Source organism: Rattus rattus, chromosome 1, assembly GCF_011064425.1.
Source record: "Rattus rattus isolate New Zealand chromosome 1, Rrattus_CSIRO_v1, whole genome shotgun sequence".
Taxonomy (NCBI): domain Eukaryota; kingdom Metazoa; phylum Chordata; class Mammalia; order Rodentia; family Muridae; genus Rattus; species Rattus rattus.
Genome location: NC_046154.1, coordinates 94,866,920 through 94,887,809, shown reverse-complemented (window position 1 = coordinate 94,887,809; position 20,890 = coordinate 94,866,920). Strand labels below are relative to the sequence as shown.

General features: G+C 46.6%; 2 protein-coding genes across 2 annotated transcripts; one reads left to right on the top strand and one right to left on the bottom strand.

Annotated features, from left to right (window-relative positions):
* Positions 1–15,149: 15,149 nt before the first annotated feature.
* On the bottom strand, positions 15,150–16,683 carry Actl7b (actin like 7B). The gene has a single exon (XM_032889867.1). The coding sequence runs from the start codon at positions 16,496–16,498 to the stop codon at positions 15,245–15,247; it is 1,254 nt and encodes a 417-aa protein (XP_032745758.1). The 5' UTR covers positions 16,499–16,683; the 3' UTR covers positions 15,150–15,244.
* A 1,904-nt stretch (positions 16,684–18,587) lies between these two features.
* On the top strand, positions 18,588–20,061 carry Actl7a (actin like 7A). Its single transcript, XM_032889858.1, has one exon. It carries the CDS (start codon positions 18,602–18,604, stop codon positions 19,922–19,924), a length of 1,323 nt encoding a protein of 440 aa, XP_032745749.1. The 5' UTR covers positions 18,588–18,601; the 3' UTR covers positions 19,925–20,061.
* The last annotated feature ends 829 nt before the right edge of the window (positions 20,062–20,890 follow it).

Here is a 20,890-nt window from a genome sequence, read left to right as displayed (position 1 = left end):
CTGCACTTGACCAGCGGGCCTGCAGACACAGCGACTTTCCAAGTTCCTTAGGTTCACAGCGCTCAGAGGTAACAAGACGCCATCTACTCACCCATGTGGCTCCAATCCGACCCTTTTGCTCTCTCTGATGAAGAGATGTATGTTCTTTGTTCCCGGGGCATAAAAATGATAACCCCCTAGTAGTGTTCCCCCAGAAGTCCTTCATTCCAAATATGAGGTCATTACCTTGTAAGTTTTTTCAGAAACTTCCCAAAGCTTTAAAAGCTCTCACATGCCTTTACCCTTACCCGCGCCCTTTGCCACCTCCTTCTAATTCCAATTTAACTTTAACTTGAGATCTTCTGGCTTCTTTCCATCTCTGCTCTTTCCCCGAAAGGACAGTTCCATTAAAATGTTACTTCCACTTCCGGGTACACACTCTGAGCAAATGCCTACAATAAGGCATGCGGAAGGACCCCTTACTTGCAGCACTGTTGACCGTGACGGAGAATAAGACACAAACATCCCACAGCTTAACAAAAACACTGGGAAATTCATTTAATGGAATGCCATAAAGGTACCCGAAACGATGAAGCCAACCTGGGTGTGTTAATAAGGGTGGACTACCAAGATGCATTGCAGAATAAAAGACACCTGCTGTAGGATGTCACACCACGCTATCTTCTATGTATGAAAATAAGCTATGTGTGTTGTAAGTATCTACTCACACAAATGCATGTAAACACACAGCAAAGGTTTGGAAGGATGTTTGTTAAGCTAGGGCCATTGTTTACCGCTAAGGAACGGGATGGTCAAGGAGACTCTGAGATGTTTTAATAGTTCTGTCTTTATTAAGCTGCAAAGGGCCCTACAGAGGGTATAAGAAAGCACAAGTTTTCACGAGCTTCGTGAAATAGAATGATGTTATTTGAAGATGACTATTTAAAAAGACATAACTAAAAGCCAGGTGTGATAGCACATGCCTATAGCCCCAGTTGTTAGCAGACAATAGGAACAGCGGGAGTTCAAGGCCAACATGGGATTCATGAGACTGTCTCAAAGCTGGTAAATAAAATAAGGGCTAATATTTTAAAACCTAAGGCACTTGCATAAAACATGGAAAAGAAGAGGATTAGTAAACAAGAGTGAAGATAAAACAGCGTCATAGGTATATGTAACCCAGGGCCGGGGTGTAACTCAGCTGGTAGAGTGCCTGCATAGCATTCACAGAGCTCTGAGTTCACAAAGCTCTGAGTTCAAGTCCCAATACCACATAACAGGACACAGTGGCTCAGGCTTGTAATGACAGCACGTAGGCAGTGGACTCAAGGTCTTCCTCAGGCTGTACTGGGCATCAAAAACCACACAAGGTCTAGAGAGCTGGATCATCAGCTAAAAGTGCTTATGGCCAAGTGCAGCCTCCTGAATTAGGGCCAAGCCCAGCTACCTGAGCTTAATCTCATGGACCCTAGAGAACCTATTTCTAGAGGTTGTCCCCTGACTTCCACACATGCACCACATCACGTTCATACATATACCACACATACATACATACATACATACACACATACATACATACATAAATGTAATAAGAAACCAAGCAAACAAAACTCTGTTTTAGAGTTATCTGAAAAACATCCGAATATCAGAGAAAGGGGACAAAGAAAAGGCACAATGATAAAGAAAGAGCTAACCAAAGCACAACAGTGTCGTCTCTACTCTTAATTGAAAACCTTAATTTTCACTTTACAAGTAAGATTTCGCCTATGCTGTCTAAAGAAACCCCCCTTATGCTGGGTGTGAGGGCCTGAGCCTACAATCTCAACACAGGAGAATCACTCAAAGTCTGCAGCAGCCTCATCTGTAGAGCAATTTCCAGGCCAGCGAGGACCACACAGAAGTCCCCGTCTGAATAAAAAGGAGTAAAGAAGGAAGAAAGAATAGGGGGAAGAAGGGGAGAGTGAAAATGAAGAAACAAAGAAAAACACCTTAGATATAAGGACACCTGAAGCATAGGGCGGAGTCATTCTCACACCCAAAATTCACTGAGAACTGAGACCCAAAGGTAGAGCCCCAAGCCTGAGATTCACAACAGCTCTCTGACTGGGAAAAAGACTGTTCATTAGTGAGTAAGAGTATCCCCAAAGAAGTTAAGCCACATCTTATGCTATCAAAAATTTAGGCCAGCCATGGCGATGCACACCTTTAATCCCAGCTCTCTGAATTCAAGGTTAGCCTAGATAGCAAGCTCCTGTCTCAAAAAGAAAAAAAAAGAAAGAAATCACCTAACTATCAAAGAAAAGGAAAAAAAAGGGAGTTTAGCATTATGGACATTGAAAATGATGGTTAAGGAGCATATAAAATAATGCTCATGATAAGGTATTGTGTTTTTCCAACCTTAATATATAATGTACATTATACATAAGCAAGCCAAAAAAAGTCCAGCAGAGAACTTCTACAGCTGATAAACAACTTCAGCAAAGTGGCTGGATGTAAAATTAACTCAAACAAATCAGTAGCCTCCCTTTTTATAAATGATAAACAGGCTGAGAAAGAAATCAGGGAAACAACACCTTTCACAATAGCCACGAATAATATAAAATACCTTGGTGTGACTCTTACTAAGCAAGTGAAAGATCTGTACGACAAGAACTTCAAATCCCTGAAGAAAGAAATTGAGGAAGACCTCAGAAGATGGAAAGATCTCCCATGCTCATGGATGGGTAGGATTAAGATAGCAAGAATGGCCATATTACCAAAAGCAATCTACAGATTCGGCTCAATCCCCATCAAGATTCCTACTCAGTTCTTCACAGTCATGGAAAGAGCAATTCTCAATTTCTTCTGGAAAAACAAAAAACCCAGGATAGTGAAAACAACTCTTAACAATAAAAGAACTTCTGGGGGAATCACCATCCCTAACTCAAGCTATACTACAGAGCAATCATGATAAAAAAAAAAAAAAACTGTAGGGTATTGGTACAGAGACGGGCAGGTTGATAAATGGAATAGAATTGAAGACCCAGAAATGAAGCCACACACCTATGGTCACTTGATCTTTGACAAAGAAGCCAAAACATACAATGGACAATGGAAAAAAGAAAGCATCTTCAATAAGTGGTGCTGGTCTAACTGTGGTCTGTATATAGTAGGATAAAATATATCCATATTTACCTTGCACAAAGCTCAAGTCCAAGTGGATCAGGGACCTCAACATAAAACCAGGTACAATGAATCTAATAGAAGAGAAAGTGGGAAAGAGCCTCAAACTCATTGGCACAGGGGGAAATTTCCTAAACAGAACTCTAATGGCTCAAGCTCTAAGATCAAGAATTGATAACTGGGACCTCATGAAACTGGAAAGCTTCTATAAGACAAAGGACATAGTCAATAAGACAAGTCAGCAGCCTACAGATTGGGAAAAATCTTCATTAATCCCACATCTGATAGAGGGCTAATATTCAAAATATATAGAAGATAACCAAAAAAAAAAAAAAAAACCAAATAACTCAATTTTAAAATAGGGTACAGAGCTAAACAGAGAACTCACAACAGAGGAATCTCGAATGGCCGAGAAGTCCTTAAAGAAATGTTCAAAGTTCTTAGTCATCAGGGAAATGCAGATCAAAATGACGCTGAGATTCCACCTTCCACCAGTCAAAATGGCTAAGGTCAAAAACTCAGGTGACAGCACATGCTGGCAAGGATGTGGAGAAAGGGAACACTCCTCCCTTGTTGATGGCATTGCAAGATGGTACAACCACTCTGGAAATCACTTTGACAGTTCCTCAGAAAACTGGACATAGGACTACCTGAGGACCCAGCTGTACCACTCCTGGGAATATACCCAAAAGATGCTCTACCATACCAGAGGAATGTGCTTCACAATGTTCATAGCAAACTTATTTGTAATAGCCAGAAGCTGAAAACAACCAGATATTCCACAATGGAAGAATGGATACAGAAAATGTGGTTCATTTACACAATTGAATATTACTCAATTATTATGAATTCTGCAGGCAAATGGATGGAGGTAGAAAATATCATCCTGAGTGAGGTAACCCAGACCCAAAAGGACATGCATGGTATACACTCACTGATAAGTGGATCTTAGCCAAAAAGTAGAGAATATGTAGGATACAGTCCACAGAATTTAAGAACTTTAACAAGCAGGAAGGCCAAGTAAGGATGCTTCGATCCCACTTAGTGGGGAAAGAAAATAATCATGGGCGGCAGAGGAAGGGAGGGACCTGAGTGGGAGACGGGAGAGGGAGGGGAAAGAGGAACAGGATCAGGTGTGATGTGGTGGTCAAGAGAGAAGCCCAGAGGGCCAGCAGAATGAATGGAAATATGCAGCCTCAGAAGGCGGGAGGTAGGGAAACCCTCTAGAAAGTGCCAGAGACCTGGGAGGCAAGAGACCTTAGATGAAGTGCCCGGCAGTGGGGAGAGGGAACTTGTGGAGCCACCTCCAGTAGACAGGCAGGGCATCAAAAGGAGGGATGGGGTTACTGTCCCACAGTCAAAACCCAGAATCGTTCCTGTCTAAAAGAACCGCAGGGACAATGTGGAGAAGAGCCTGAGGGAAAGGAGGTCCCGTGACCGGCCCAACTGGGGATCCATATCATGGGGAGACTCCAAGGCCTGACACTATTACTTAGAAACAGGGTCCTAGCATGGCTGTCCTCTGAGAGGCCCAACCAGCATCTTCATTACATCCAACCATTGAACTGAAGTCTGGGACCCCTGGGGTTCAATTAGGGAGAGGCTGGAAGAAGCTGAGGAGGAGGGTGACCCCATAGGAAGACCGGCAGTCAACTAAGCCGAACCCTGAGATCTCTCAGACATTGAGCCACCAACCAGGCAGCATACATGAGCTGTTCTGAAGCCCCTGACACAAATACAGCAGAAGACTGCCTAGTCTGGCCTCAGTGGGAGAAGGTGCACCTAATCCTTGAGAAACTTGAGGCCCCAGGGAGGGAGGAGGCCTAGTGGTAGGGGAGCATCCCCTGGGGCACAGGGGGAGAGGAGGAATGGGATGAGGAACCATGAGAAGGGGAACCAGGAGGAGGAACAACAGCTGGATTGTAAAATATATATATATATATATATATATATTATGCATATGACTTGAATATTAAATATGTACAGCAAAGTCTGAAGGAAAATACATAAGTACTTTTGCAATAAGTATTTTTGTAGTTTTCAATCTGTGGATCAACTCTATCTACTATAAGAATATCTTTCTCATGATAGTTACTTGCAAGATAATCCTTATAAAAATTGCTATATAATACTCAAAGTGGAGAAAATATTTCAAAAAAAAGAAAAAGATCCCCTTCTACCTCTAGTGAACACTGTCATAACTAGGGTTTCTAATGCAAAACCTTAATAAATGCATTGCTGTGCCAACCAGCACCTGAGCTTCTTCGGAAATGCTGAGACCCCAGGCCCTGCCCCTCCATCCAGTCTGCTGGAGACCTCGCCTCCATAACTTCACGAATAGCGCCACCTGCTGGAGATCAGGTGTCCAAACACGTGCGCATATGGGGGACGTTTCACATTCAAATAACACTGTCTCCTTCTTGGTCCTCACATGAAAACTCGACTTTAAAAACAACAACACTGTCATTATTTGCTCAGCCAACGACGGGACAGTAGCAGGGAGGACTCATACAGAGGCTGGGAAAGGGTGCAGGCCAAGGTTGGAAAAGGCAGGCAAGGAGCTGGGGAGCCGGAGGGCGCACGGGGAAAACTCGGCTTTCCCAGGCTTGCCAAGCAGAGGTTCAAAGAGTGCAATCTTGCTTTCCTTCACATCTCTGAGTACCAAAGCTACATTCAGCAGTTCATCTGCAGGCTTCCGCCAGGACCGCGGCAGGAACAAGAGAGTCTAGGTCACCCCTTACCATTGGCACACGCCTTCATGACTCCTGTCCTCGCTCACCCCATGCTCCTCCCATTCAGTCCTTTATGAGCCTCTCCTTTGGCTGCAAGTCCACGCTGCACTGCAGCCACCAGATAGCAAGAGGAGGAACATGGAAGAAGGGAGGGTCACAACCTGCAAAGTCCACACGCAGCACTGCAGTTTCTCTTCGGCTAGAGCCACGGGCAGGAGACTGGGCTAAGAGAGCAGAAGAATTGGTTTGATCTTGGAAAATGAAGCCCTACAATGCCACTCACCAGGCTGGGTAATGAAAGGAACACAGAGCCAGCTGCAAGGGCAGCAGAAAAAGGGACACTTTCCCAAGGAAGCCCTGCAGCTGCCCAGCCCGCTGCGGAACTGTGTGTAGGAGAGCACTACCTGGGTCCTGAGAAGTCGGCTTTCTGAAACTGTGGCTGATCATGAATATAGAGCTAGGGCTTTTTTTAGGGTGTGTGGGCATGTGGGGGGGGGTGAGTGTGTGCACACGCGCACACAGGTGGTAGAGGTGTGCATGTATGTATACACATACATGTGGAGGCCAGAGGACAGCCTATGATGGTGTTCTTCAGGAGCTAGCCACCTTGTTTGTTTAAGACAGAGTGTCTCATTGGCTTGAAGGCCAGCTGGCCAGCAAGCCCCAGGATCCACCTCTCTCTGCCTCCTCAGTGCTGGTTCTACAAGCTACCACCACACCCAACTTTCTGTGGGTTCCGAGGTTATCATCATGCTTGCTATACAAGTAAGTACTTTACCAACTTAGCCAGCTCCCAGGTTCCGGAATACAGGGATGCAGGGATGTGGGGACGCAGGGATGCGGGACGCAGGGACGCGGGGATGCAGGGTGTTTCTGTTTGTTTTGGTCTGTCAGTAGTTGTCTTAAGGCTCAGATTGGTATTTTTGCCTCCACAGAGTAACTGAGGCACCTGGTTCCATTCCATCCCACTGACATCACCAAGGACTGTATCCTTATCTGTGCAAACATTTACGTGCACTCAGAAGGCTGTGATGTGGCTGGGGGATCACAGGACCACAGCTGAACTTGCAGTTCATCCCAGGCTGAAACACACAACGTGTTTCTTCTATTGTCTGTTCCTCTGTCTCGCCTACAAGTTTTATAATTTTAAGAATTCAGCCTTATTTGTGTTTTTCTTTATATCAATTTGTATTATTTTCTAACAGAAAATTTTAACAGAAACCTATTAACAGACCGCAGTGGACACACATCCCCCAAATCTATAGACCTCGTGTTCATTCAAGTGACCTCGCTCTTCCCACATTTCAGATATAATTTTCTTAAGTGGCAATGCAGATAAAACTATAAATGTTTGCTTTGACCATAAAGCATGGTTTTAAGATACCTCAGGATTCCAGCAGCTAAACCATTGTCCATGTTTCCCCAGTTTTAAGCATCTCAGCATCATCTTCCCTGATGAAGTTCCACACCTTCGCCTACTGTCATTTCCTTCTGATTCAGAGAATTTCCTCTAGCCATCCTTTAAGGTTGGCCTTTGGGAGACATACAGCTTGCCACTGACAGGTTTGGGGATTCTTTTCTCTCCGTTCTTGAAATTTATTGTGCCACTTCTTTATGGTTTACATGTTTCAATTGAGAAGTGTGCTGTCGTTCAAGCCAGGGTTCCCTGTGGGCAGGGGCATTGATCTCCTCAAGCACTTGTTTGGTTTGATTATGAAGTGTCTTGGCATAGTGTTTGTTGTTTTGTTTAGTTAATAGCAGTTGTTTGGTTTGTCCGGGTTTGTTGTTGTTTTGTTTTTGTTTTGTTTTTGTTTTTACAGGGGACCACTCTACAGCCCAGGCTGGTTCAGTACTTACTACATGGACTAGGCTAGCCTTGAACTTGGAGCAATCTTGATCCTCCTGGTTCAGCCTCCTGAGTGCCCACCACCAGGCCTGGCCGTGATTTATTCTTGATTCTTTTTATCTTTTGTCAAATTTGGGATATCCCAGCCATTTTATTTTGAGCACACTATTGGTCATGCCCGCTTCTCTTTCCATTGGAGGAATGTCAGTTAGATTCTTGGCACTGGCCACAGGACTCTACTTAGGCCAGCAGATGACCTGCACATAAAGGTAAGCAATATTTTGCTTTCTTTTATACTTTATTTCTGTATTTATTATCTGTGCGTGCACACACACGGCACACTGGGTGGGATGGGTGAGGTCCAAGGACGATGTGTGGGAACGGGTTCTCTCCTTCCACACTATAGGTTCCGAGGATTGAACTTAGGTCATCAGGCTTGGCAGCAAGCACCTTTACCCGCTGCCATTTACACCCTGCCTCCATTCATTTAAGAAAGGTATTTTCTCTATATCCCATGTCTACTAAGGAAATGATATTGATTTGTCTGCAAGGTCACTGACTTTGTCTTCTACCAAGACTCTGAGCCCGTCCAGTGAGTTTTTCAAACTTGAAGGTGGATTTTTCTATGCTATCATTTACGTGAGTTTGTCTTTTTATTATTTGTGTGTGTGTGTGTGTGTGTGTGTGTGTGTGTGTGTGTTCATCCATAGTCACACTTGTGCAGGGTTGCTCATGGGAGCATGTAGGAGGCTAGAGGTTGGTGCATCCTTTTCCACAGCTCTCTGTCTTATTGTTAGGAACAGGGTCTCTCACTAGGTGGATTCACCTGGCCAAGCTGCCTCTCTGTGCCTCCCAGCACCAGCTTCGCAGGCTTTCTTTGCTATCCCCACCTTTCCTACATGGTGCTGGGGATCTGAGTCCGTCCCTCATGCCATGCAGCAAGCACTTTGCCAAGAGGGCCCTCTCCCCAGACCCTGCCTGTTCATAGCTTAGTTTTCTGCCAACTTTCTGTGTTTGGTGATAATTTACAGTAGCTTATTAAATAACCTCACAATGACTGCTTAAGAGTCTGTCAGTCGTCCCTGACGCCTTGTTTCATTTACCTTTATTTGCCTGATTCAACTTGTTGCCTTTTCTTGTGCTTGGTGCAGTTTACTGACAGGTACGGGAAGCTTTGGCCAACTACAAAGTCCTTTGGAGTTGTCCCTAACCACAGTATTGTCACATCTTAACTGTAAGTCCCAGGAACTCCCTAAGCAATCATTTGCTCCAAGGACTCCCAAAATTCATCAGACCCTATTAGAAGTTTGGTTACGGTTCAAATTCAAAAATGTTCATTATTCTCTCTCCTGAGATCACATCATTCTCCCAATATCAATGCTTGCTACTTTGTACAAGTCTTATCAATCAAGAAAGAGTTCCCAAGTCTTAGTGCTCAGTGTTTACACTGGAGTTACATTAGGTAGGCATAACTGCACTGGAGAGATGGCTTAGCAGCTAAGAGCACTAGCTGCTCTTCCAGAGGTCCTGAGTTCAATTCCCAGCACCCACATGGTGGATCACAACCATCTGTAATGAGATCTAATGCCCTCTTCTGATGTGTCAACGACAGCATACTCACAGGTAGGCATAACTGATCAAATACCTACACAGTTAACTTCAGCCTAACGTCAACTGACAACTGTGGCCCCAGCTCCCTTCCCTAAATAGTAATGTTGATCTTTCTGGCATAGTCAATCATTACCCTAAGATTTTTGGATGTGACCAGACCAACCCTAAGGAAAGGTATTACTTTGAGGTAAGATATAGATTACCTTCCAGATGCTAAGAGCAAAAGGCAAACCTTCCTTTGAGCAAGGCCAAATTTCTTTCACAACCAAATGTTAAGTAACATTTGTTAAGTTACCTAACATTTAATTGACTTCTGGATGTTTTGATATTATAAGACTGTCTTGTTAGGGTTTTATTGCTATGAGCAAACACCATGACCACGGCAACTCTTACAAGGAAAACATGTAATTGGGGCTGGCTTACAGGTTCAGATGTTCAGTCTGTTATCATCAAGGTGGGAAATATGGCAGCATCCAGGCAGGTATGGTGCAGGAAGAGCTGAGAGTTCTACCTCTTCATCTGAATGAAGGCTGCTAGGAGAAGACTGGCTTCCAGGCAGCTATGACCAGGGTCTTAAAGCCCATGCCCATAGTGACACACCTACTCCAAGAAGGCCACACCTAATAGTGCCACTCCCTGGGCCAAGCCTATATAAACCATCACAAAGACTCTATCTCATTTAAGTGTTTTTAATTGGACAACTCCATATTGTTGTAAAGCTCAGTGACCACTTGGGCTGAAGGCTCAGCTCCCCACTGTGCGTCACGGGCGATTCCATGGCTATGGTGAAATGCTGACTCACCTACCCTAGTCACACACCAGCTAGATAGAAGTTCAGTAAACGTTGTCATGGCTCTCTCTGAGGAGGGGGGATGAGATCAGCTCTCCACCGAGCCCCACAGTAGCAGAGGACTGGGGTGGGGGATGGAGAGATGGCGGGTTGAGTGCTGAGCAGACTCACATCTCATCCCGTTTGTAACTGAGCAGGAATGGAGGCTCAGCTCTGTGTGGAACCACTAACGCCTGGTAGGAGGATTATGAACAGGACCCCTACTTCTGTGGAATGAGAGGGTTAAAAAGTGCAAATCTTGCACAGAACCCTCTTGCACCGGGTTCTCGCCTGAAGACATCAGAGTTCCAGGGGGCTTGGGCATGGCTTTTCCATTGGCGTTTGACTAGAGTCAAGCGGGTGTTATCAAAAGGACATTTTGTTCCAGGCCTTGTTTGTTCTGTTTCTGAGGTAACTCCAGGGTTTCCTAGCTTGACTCTGCCAGAACTCTGCCTTTCGGTGACTCATTTGATTTATGTCAATTTACATACTTACGTAAGTGCCGAAACTTGGAGGCCTGGATCCTTTTCAGACCCCTCTAGAATGCTGAAGGAGCAGATTGACATCTCAGGAGACACATTTCCAGGGTGAGTTGCAATGCATTTAGATATTGCTAGATATGCTGGCATTTCTAACTGTGCAAATGGAAAAGACTGGCCCTCGAGGCTTCCCTAGAGCAGCAGTTCTCAACTGGGCTACACATCAGAATCGAGGGCTTTTGCGGTCATGCCAGGGTAACTGCTCCACCACAGACATTCTGATTTTATTCAGGGTAAACTCAGGCACTCCCCAGGTGAGTGTAATATACCATCAGGTTTGAGACTCTTAGAAAATACCTCTTAGGTCTAGCAGAAACAAACTGAGCACCTGCTTCAGGCCAAGATCAGTGGTCCATGATGCTGAGAAGGACAAGTGAGGTCACTGTCCTTTCATGATGACAGAAGCCAAGGCAGACATAACCATGGTCACAGTAACATAGAGAGGTAGGTGGCGGAAGTTTCTTGTCCGGTATCCTAGTTAGGGGTACTGTTGCTATTACCATGACCAAAGCAACTTGGGGTAGAAACAGTTTACTTGGCTTACATTTCCTCAACACTGTTTAATGGTTGCAGCCAGGACAGGAACTCAAAATGGAGCAGGAACCTGGAGGCAGGAGCTGGTGCAGAGGCCATGGAGGGGACTGCTTACTGGCTTGCCCTATGATTTGTTCAACCTGCGTTCTTGTAGAATCCTGGGTTCTACAGCCTAGGGGTGGTACTACCCACAGTGGACTGGACCCTATTTCATCAATTTCTAACTAAGAAAATTATCTGTAGGCTTGACCTTATGGAGACATATTCTGAGATTCTACCAGCCTCAATTTTCTGGGCTTCTCCAGCTCTACCTTCTGTGGCACACACACATTACCTCCTTTCTCAGGCCAGCTCCACTCCACCACTGCTGCTGCTCTTGGTGGTCATCCCATGGTACTGGCATCTCCAAAATTCTGGGATCTCTGGCTGCAACTGGGCTGAGCTTTTACCAACAGGCTCTTCTGGGCCCTCTTCATGGTACTGAGACTCAACTTCTCTGCATGACCCCTTTAGCCCTGCACCTCCACCAATGGCCTTCCCTGACCTCTCCCAGTGGCAAGCCTCAGGTGCTATCCATGGCCCTTCATGCCTTCAAAACCTGGGTGACTCTTACACACTACCAAGATAAGCTGCCAACACAAGGTACAACATTGGACACCTCTGGATCATAGCCTCTATGGGCTGACCCTAAGGAAATACTTCCTAGATTTCAGCAATCCTGATCTCCTCTGAATCATTGCTAATTTCTTAGTTCCATCTTACCAGCACCGAGTATCCCAGCAAATCAAAGTTTCGCTTTAGCAGTTCTGGTATTTTGTTAGTTGTAGCTGGTTCTTCAGTCCCAGTCCACCAGAACCACAGCATCTTAATTCAAAATAGCGAATGGCCCCGACAGAGTCTTTACACTTCCCTCTGAAACTTCCCAAGACAGGCTCCCACCGTCTGCATTTCTCTCAACACTCCTTTCTTCCAAGCTCCCACAGAGCAGCTCACCAAGCTTTGAACATTCAATGGCTTCTCTTGGCCAGTGTCCCAATGTCTTTCCACAATCCTTCCCAAAACAATATGATCACATCTGTCATGGTAATACCCTACTATCCTGGTAAAAAAAAAAATCTGTCCTAATTAAGGTTACTATCATTGTGACCAAACACCGTGACTGAAGCAACTCAGGGAGGAAAGTTTATTACCCTTATACCTCTACATCACTGTTCCTCACTGAAAGAAGTGAGGACAGGAGCTCAAGCAAGGAACTTGGAAGCAGGAGCTGATGGGAGGCCACGGAGGAGTGCTGCCTACTGGCTTGCTTCTCCTACCTTCTTTTTTCACTCTACTTCCTTATCGAACTCAGGACCACCAGCCCACCTACATGAGAGCTGTGCCCACCCACACCAATCACTAGTTAAGAAAATGTAGGCCTGCCTACAAGCCCAATCTTTCAAAGATTTATTTATTTTCACCTGAGTACACTATAGCCATCCACAGACCCACCAGAAGAGGGCATCGGATCCCATTACAGATGGTTATGAGTCACCATGTGGTTGCTGGGATTTGAACTCAGGACCTCTGGAAGAGCAGTCAGTGCTCTTAACCACTGAGCCGTCTCTCCAGCCCTACAAGTCCAATTACATGGAGGCATTTTCTTGACAGGGGTCCTCTTAGATGACTTTAGCTTGTGTCAAGTTGACATAAAACGAACCAGCACACCTCGGCACATCCGTGAGCATAGCCCGGGAGAGGAGACAGATAAGTGGATGAGGGGTTGAGGGAGAGCAGAGCTTGCACACAGCTGCCCTGACTCCAAGGAGTGGCATCTTGGGCACCAGCACAATTGGCTTGTCCCACTAATGTCAAATAAACTTCTGGTTTGCTTGAAATATGGACTGTATGCGTCACACTTTCTTCTGAACAACTTAATAGAGTGTCTATTAGAACTGCTCAGAGAACTTTTCAAATATGGGGTCCTTGTTTCTTTCCCCGGTCTATTGAACCGCCTGAGGGGACCACCATTCACATTTGAGTCTGCTGTTCTTGTTTGGTTTTTATGTTTGTTTCGTTTTGGTTTTTTGTTTGTTTTTGTTTTGGTTTTTGGTTTTTGGTTTGGAGTTTTTTGTTGTTTTTGTTTTTTGTTTTGGTTTTTTTATTTATTTATTTTTTTTGGAATTGCCTTCACAAGTGATGATCTACTACTCTCCCCCCTCTCCCAATTTAAACAAGCTTGAGGAGACGGATTTGCTCTGTCGGTGTAAATGGTCCCATCATGGCAAGTTTCAAGTTACTCCAGAATATTTAACTATCAACTCTTAGCAGATATTAAAAGCAGCCCAGCATACATACCAAACGGGCCACATCTCTACCTTAACTTCCCAGTGGTTGGCCAGAAAAAATATAATAGTCAAACAAAACCTTTCTCAGAGAGATTTTGAAGTCTCCCTCTGTGTGGGTAATGTGTGCACAGTGCAGTTTCTCATCTCCTTGAGCTCCTGGAGGCTCTAGTTACAGGTGTTAGTTACCGCCCAACAGAGGTGTCATTAGGAGCCAAACTCAGAACCTCTATGAGAGCAATGCCTGTGCTAACCATTCGGCCATCTCTCCAGTCTGCAAACAAACAAAAAAATGTAGTGACTTATATCAAAATTAAGTTTATTTTTTTAAAGATTCATTTTACTTATATGAGTACACTATTGCGGTCTTCAGACACACCAGATAATTCTGAGTTCAACTCAGGATTTGAACTCAGGACCTCTGGAAGAGCAGTCAGTGTTCTTAACCACTGAGCCATCTCTCCAGCCCTCAAGTTGATTCCTTAAAACATTCTGTACAAGCTGAGCCTGGTTGTCACACTAATCCCAGCACTTGAGAGGTATATGCAGATGGATCTTTGTGAGTTCCAGGTCATCCAGCCCAGATAGTGAAATAAAACTAAAATTAAAAATAAATAATAAAACAGGCCAATTTTTTTTAAAAAGGGTATTTGAATAACACTTGGTGCATACCTGGTAATATTTAGTGAGGAGAGACCAGGCAGCCTGGACAGGCACTGCAGGTGCCATGCCAAGTAGGATGTGTCACTCATGGCTCTGGAAACCTCAGGTAAGACAAAACTCTCCTTTGCTAAGCTACTGGCCTTAATTTTAAAGCCTAAAGTTGACTACGAAATTTTGACCCATTTTCTCTCATGTGAAAGGGATATTTTATATACTTTAAAGAGAGAGGGGGATTGGTAATTTGCCAAAAAAAAAAAAAAAAATCAAGAGGGCTCTTTAGACACAAGTTAACAAGAGATTGGTTTGAAGGGAGGGCTTGAAGAGCATCTGGGAGGTTCAGTTCCTGCTCTCAAGACTCTCCAGGTCTAACCTCAGGGACAGAGCAGAAGGGGATACACAAGACAACTGATGGGTGGATGCCCATTAGTCTTTGCATCTGCGTATCAGACATTCTCTAAGACTTTGAACAAAATTCTTATGTAGTCGTTCTTTTGTGAAGGGAAAAGTGGGGTATTGCTTTTAATATTTCAATAAGAGGCCTTCCCAGTCTTGGCCCTTCCATGCACCATTGCTCCAGGGCAAGGCCATTGTGAAGGACAGATGGAAAACAGACAGACATGCAATTGGAGCTAGCACAGGAAGTGGGATGTACTGGCTTAGAGCCCTGAAGGGTCTGGGAGTAGCTCACTCTGGTTTGACTCAGACACCAGCCATTTTTATAAGACTCGCCACTCATTTCGAGCTGCCTGGCTTTCTGGAAACACTGCCACAGCAGTTCCCCCATTCACATTGTCTCCCAGGAGAAGTTATGTCTCACATCTGGCGACTAGACGGAGTCATAAACACTAAGGAAAGGGTTATCATCTCTAACCTCAACTTCTCCCCACCCGCTATCAGATTCGACCAAGAACGCCAGACCAGACATGACCGTTACAGGTTAAACTTTTATGCGAAATTCTGTAAAGGTATAGAGTGACCCCAGGGAGGGCCACTGCTCTCCAGCTCTTGCCTGTGGGGCCCGCCCCTTAGCACTTGCTGTAGATGGCTGCACAGCCCCGCTCCTCAAACTCTTCTTTGCTGACCCAAAGCTGCTGGAAGGCCTGCAACGAGGCCAGGATGGAGCCGCCGGTCCACACTGACGTCTTCCTCTCCGGAGCAGCTGCCACTGTAGGGCTGTCCCCTGGGCACAGGAGACTCAGCTCCCTCTGGAAACGCTCGGGGAAGCCATCCAGCATGGTGCAGCCACCACACAGCAGCACGTTAGCAGCCATCTCCTCCTTGAAGCCAGTGCCCTGGCAGCGGTCGAGGCAGGTCGCGGTGAGCTCAGGGAGGCCAGGCTGGGTGCTGCCCACCAAAGAGGGCTTGAAGAGCATCTCGGAGCAGCGGAAGCGCTCCTGGCCAATGGTGATGACTTTCCCATCCGGGAGCTCGTAGTCGACGTGCAGCTCATCCAGGCCCAGGCTCATCTCTTCCTCTGGCAGCAGCGCGGCATAGCAGCACTTCTTCTTGATGTGTTCTATGATGTGCAGGTGGTCGTCTGAAAACTTGTGCCCTGCCTCATTGAGTAGCTGCATGAGGTAGTTGGTGAGGTCGCAGCCCGCATAGTCTACGCGGCTGGGCAGGCCCGGCAGCAGATCCCCTTCAGAGATGGGCACCACATGCGACACGCCATGTCCGCTCTCCACCACCAACCCGGAGGTCTTGCCATATGAGTAGATGGACAGTAGCGCCTGGGAGGTCACATGCATGGCAGGAATGCCAAAGGTCTCGAACATGAGCTCAGCGTACTTCTCCCGGTTGCTGGTGGGGCTGAGCGGAGGGTCTGATACCAGCACAGCATGCTCTTCCGGGAGGATCTTCATGGCGGTATGGAAGATGTACTCCCAGATGTTCTGGATACAATCCCAGTCCACCACAACTCCGTGCTTCAGTGGGTTAACCAGCTTCAGAGATGCCTCCATGTTGAGCAGCTCATGGCCGACATACGTCTCCTTGAAGGTGTCTCCAGCATCTGCAGCCATCTCGGCACTGCGCTTGCCCACAGTAGAGGAGATGAAATAGGTGGGCCTCGGCTCTCCCGCGTAGCCGCACTTACAGTACTGGGAGCCCAGGTCAATGACCAGCGCCTTGATCTTCCGTATTTTCTTGGGTTTTGCCTTCAGTTGAGTGGAACCTGTGTCCCGAATGCCAGCCTCGGGGGCTGGCAGTGTTCCTGCCTCTCCAGGATCTCCCTGAGCTGTGCCCATGGGCTTAGGGCTAGGGTTGTTCTTTGTCGCCATCTGCCTCCCTTCCTCACCTTCCTACATCCACACCCTAGAGCTCCTGGGGAGAAATGAGAGCCCACCTCCAGCAGTACCTTGACAACCACTTGGGTTGTGATGTCACCAGGAATGATCCATTTAGATGGGGGTTGAGGGGGGGCTTGCTCTTCTTGCCCTCCACACACGTCCGTGAATAACAGTTTGCTCCAGGACCGGACGGGGCCTCGGTGCCTTCTGTTCCCTCTCACCTGTCCATGACTGATCATTCAGTGATAATTAATTCTTTTATTTCCTCCTCTGCTCCTTGACATTGATAATTTGAGCCCCTAAACAAAATCAGGCAGAGCACCAGGTACTTCTGGTATGTTATTTTTGCAGAATATTGGGGCTGGGCAGAACCTTAAAGAGGTTCAGAATTCAAGAGAAAACTGTTTTTTAAGAGTTATAGTAACTTTAACTTTAGTTCACCCAATACCAATTAACCAAATCTCTTAAAGACCTTGAAGGCTGCTTCCGTTTTAGTCACAACACTCAGAGAGCCTGTGCCTGCCCCTCTTTCACTCCTCAAGGCCAAGGGCATTCCATAATGAAACTAGCAGCCTCTTGCCCTTTTCATCTCACATCTAAGGCCATGGGGACCTGCCACCACCTCCTGAGAGGAAGGAACCCGTCAGCATAGTGTTTGTCTCACATCTAGCAGAGCTGAGGGTAAGGTCTAAGGTGAGGGAGGCATAAGGTTAGAGTTTGGGTTCTGCACTTAGTGTAGAGGTTCAGGGTGATAATTCTTTAACTGGAGTTCATCCAACACCAATTAACCAGGTCTAAAGACCTCTGCACTAAGTGTGGTGGATATGGGATCCAGTGGATCCAGCTGGAGTTAGATGGTCAAGCAGCCTCAGACACACGGCAGGTGTCAACATGTGTGTGCAGGACATGTTGAGGAAGGCTGTCTTCTTCTGGACGTTGTATGTACACCTGAGCCTTAATGTTCCCACTGTGGGACTGAGCGGCGTCTGATTCAGTGCATACTCTATGACTCTAATGAAGGAGTGCAAGCCTATGTTCAAAAATAGTTCTTCTTACGGTTATGTTTTCGTCACCTTAGTACCCAAAAGTGAGGCAGCAGGGCCTGTCAATTACTACAGCAACAGTAGACTCCGGTAAAAATTAACTCAGATGGTATCAATCTGTCCTAATTTCTCTAGTGCTTTCTAACCCTGCCCACCTAGAGTGAAGCCCTCACAATAGCCCACGCCTGACGGAACCTGTTTGTCCCCACCAGGCTTACTTTTCCCACCCACCCCATCTAAACTTCCATGTTCTTTCCTATGGTCACATCGGCCTTCTTGCAAATTCCGTCAGTTGGGGTCAGCAAACGTGTTCTCTCAGAGACCAGTCACATTTATTTTCATTCAGCTTTTGGGTCAGTCTTTGTGATGTTGATTCAACAGTTTGCCAGACTCCCAGGCAATCCATAAGGGACATGAGTATGGCTACTCCAATTGGTTCATACACCGCCATGGGCTGGAGCTGGCTGTGTCCTGCTTGCCCCTGCACTAACTCACCAGCCATGTGACTTAGTCCTCTGCACCTACTGCATCCCTAACACATGTCACCTGGTCACCTTCAGCTCTCTACACTACTGCCAGCTCAGGGAGGCTTGCCTACACCACATCGGCTTGGCCCATCCCCTTTCTTTCTCTTCTCTGATTTTTCTCTAAAAACTTTTCTAAATTTTATTTTTTGTTCAACCAATAAATATGTTGTGCTCTCCCCCTCCCCACTCCACCCGACCCCCGTGCACACCAACTAGAATGCAGACCAGATAAGGGCGGGATTCTGTTGCTCCTCTTTTTACTGTGGTACTCTTAGGTGCTTTGCATGTCACAGGCACTCAACCACTATGAACAAATCAATCTTTCCTACAGAATTGGGGGGTGGGACTTGAAAGATAGTATCTCTAATGTACCCTAGCACCACTCTCCAGTGTCTAGAAAGCCCTGGGTTGCTGAATTATGTCACAATCAGTGATGTCACTGTTGGGCAGATTCTCAAGCTGTCCTCTGATTTAAGCCTTTCAGGCCTTGTAGCCAGCAGGATCGAGAGCTTTCTGAGAGCAGTATGTCTCTGGATGCTGTGTGGGCTCCACAGACAGCAAACATCGGGGACGGGCCTGCCAAGAAAGCTAGTGACCAGACCTCCATGCAGACACAGGTCCTCCAGACTGCCTCCCTAAGAGATGGCCCAGCAAAGAGGGCAGTATGGGTCCGTCGGGACAATGCTGAGAAAGAAGAGCCTGTCAAGTCAGCTGTGTCCAAGGATAGGCCAAGGCTAGAGGTGACCAAAGCAGTGGTTGTGGACCTAGGTACTGGCTTCTGTAAATGTGGCTTTGCTGGCCTGCCAAAGCCCACTCATAAGATCTCAACAACAGTGGGCAAGCCCTACATGGAGACAGCCAAGACTGGGGATAATCGCAAAGAGACCTTTGTGGGGCGTGAGCTCTTTAACCCAGATATACATCTCAAACTGGTCAACCCCCTGCGTCATGGCATCATTGTGGACTGGGACACAGTACAGGACATCTGGGAATACCTCTTCCGACAGGAGATGAAGATCGCCCCAGAGGAACATGCGGTCCTGGTTTCAGACCCACCACTGAGTCCTCATACCAACAGAGAGAAGTACGCCGAGATGCTTTTTGAGACCTTTAACACGCCTGCAATGCACATCGCCTACCAGTCCCGCCTGTCCATGTACTCCTACGGACGCACCTCTGGCCTGGTGGTGGAGGTCGGACATGGTGTGTCCTATGTGGTCCCCATCTATGAGGGTTATCCTTTGCCCAGCATCACAGGGAGGCTAGACTATGCAGGATCTGACCTAACGAACTACCTGATGAACCTGATGAACAACTGTGGAAAACACTTCTCTGAGGACCACATTAGTATTGTGGAAGACATCAAGACGAAATGCTGCTTTGTGGCCCTGGACCCCATTGAAGAGAAGAAAATCCCTCCCAGTGAACACGAGATCCATTATACTCTGCCTGATGGGAAAGAGATCCGTCTGGGTCAAGAGAGGTTCCTCTGCTCAGAGATGTTCTTCAAGCCATCTCTAATCAAGTCCATGCAGCTGGGCCTCCACACCCAAACCGTGTCCTGCCTTAACAAGTGTGACATTGCACTCAAACGAGACCTCATGGGGAACATCCTGCTCTGTGGGGGCAGCACTATGCTCAGGGGTTTCCCCAACCGTCTGCAGAAGGAACTGAGCAGCATGTGTCCCAACGACACCCCACAGGTAAATGTGCTGCCCGAGAGAGACACCGCAGTCTGGACTGGTGGTTCTATCCTGGCCTCGCTCCAGGGTTTTCAACCACTGTGGGTCCATCGCCTTGAGTACGAGGAACATGGGCCTTTCTTCCTCTACAGAAGGTGCTTCTGAACAGGCGCAACACGTACGCTGTGGTGACCATGTGCCAGCTTTACCGTCTGAGGGCTGAACCTTTTACACGTGGCGTCAAGCTGGCATGTTCATTTCTGTAGCATTAAAAACCCCTTGTGTCTGTCCCCTTCCCTTCAGAGTGTGTCCGTATTTCCTGACATAGTAAGAGCCACATGGATGCGTGCATCGTCTTAAAAAGTGCGAAAGCCTGGGCGTGGAAGGGCTGTATGAAAGAATCACACGCACTAATGCTAACTGCTCAGAAAGTTTCTCCCAGGAGAAACTTGCTCTAACATTATTCTGCCCGTTGTGCTTCCCACAACGTTGTTGTTAAAATATACTTAAGGAAAAATGTCATCAAAACAAATTAAGAGTAAATGATGTTGAAGGATAAAGAGGCTCTCCATCCACAGTACCCTGCGGAATGCTAAACGGGTTTATTCTCCGGCAAAAGCAGCACCGTATCTCAGCTAAGTATTCTTGCTAATTGAGGCGTCAACACAGGATGTGACTTTTGTGCTTAAAAGCTCGCACTTTGGGACTACACTCAGGTCCTGAACACCCAGTTTAGTTGCCAGTTAATAAAAGACTTTATGGCTTGAATCCATACCCGAGTGACCTTATATGATGGACACATCATAATATTTCGGGAGGTCCAAGTGAGATCCCCAGAGACCAGAGCTCAAGACATGGAGGGTTTCAGAGCCCCTCAGAGAAGGGTAGGGTGCAGCGGTCAAGGGACTTCTAGACAGTGCAGAACCAGAGACATCCCATGGTCCCAGGACTCCCTCTGATCAATTACTGCCCAATGGCTCAGAGAAATCTGATCCCCTAGTCTGTTCAGGTATATAAATGCCCCCAAAATGTGGGCTGAAGCAGCAGCCGCTGCTGACAACACCAGTGATCTGGAATGTGACTAGTCGGAGGACCCCAGCCACCCCAAGCAGTTCCCTGTATTGCCCAGTG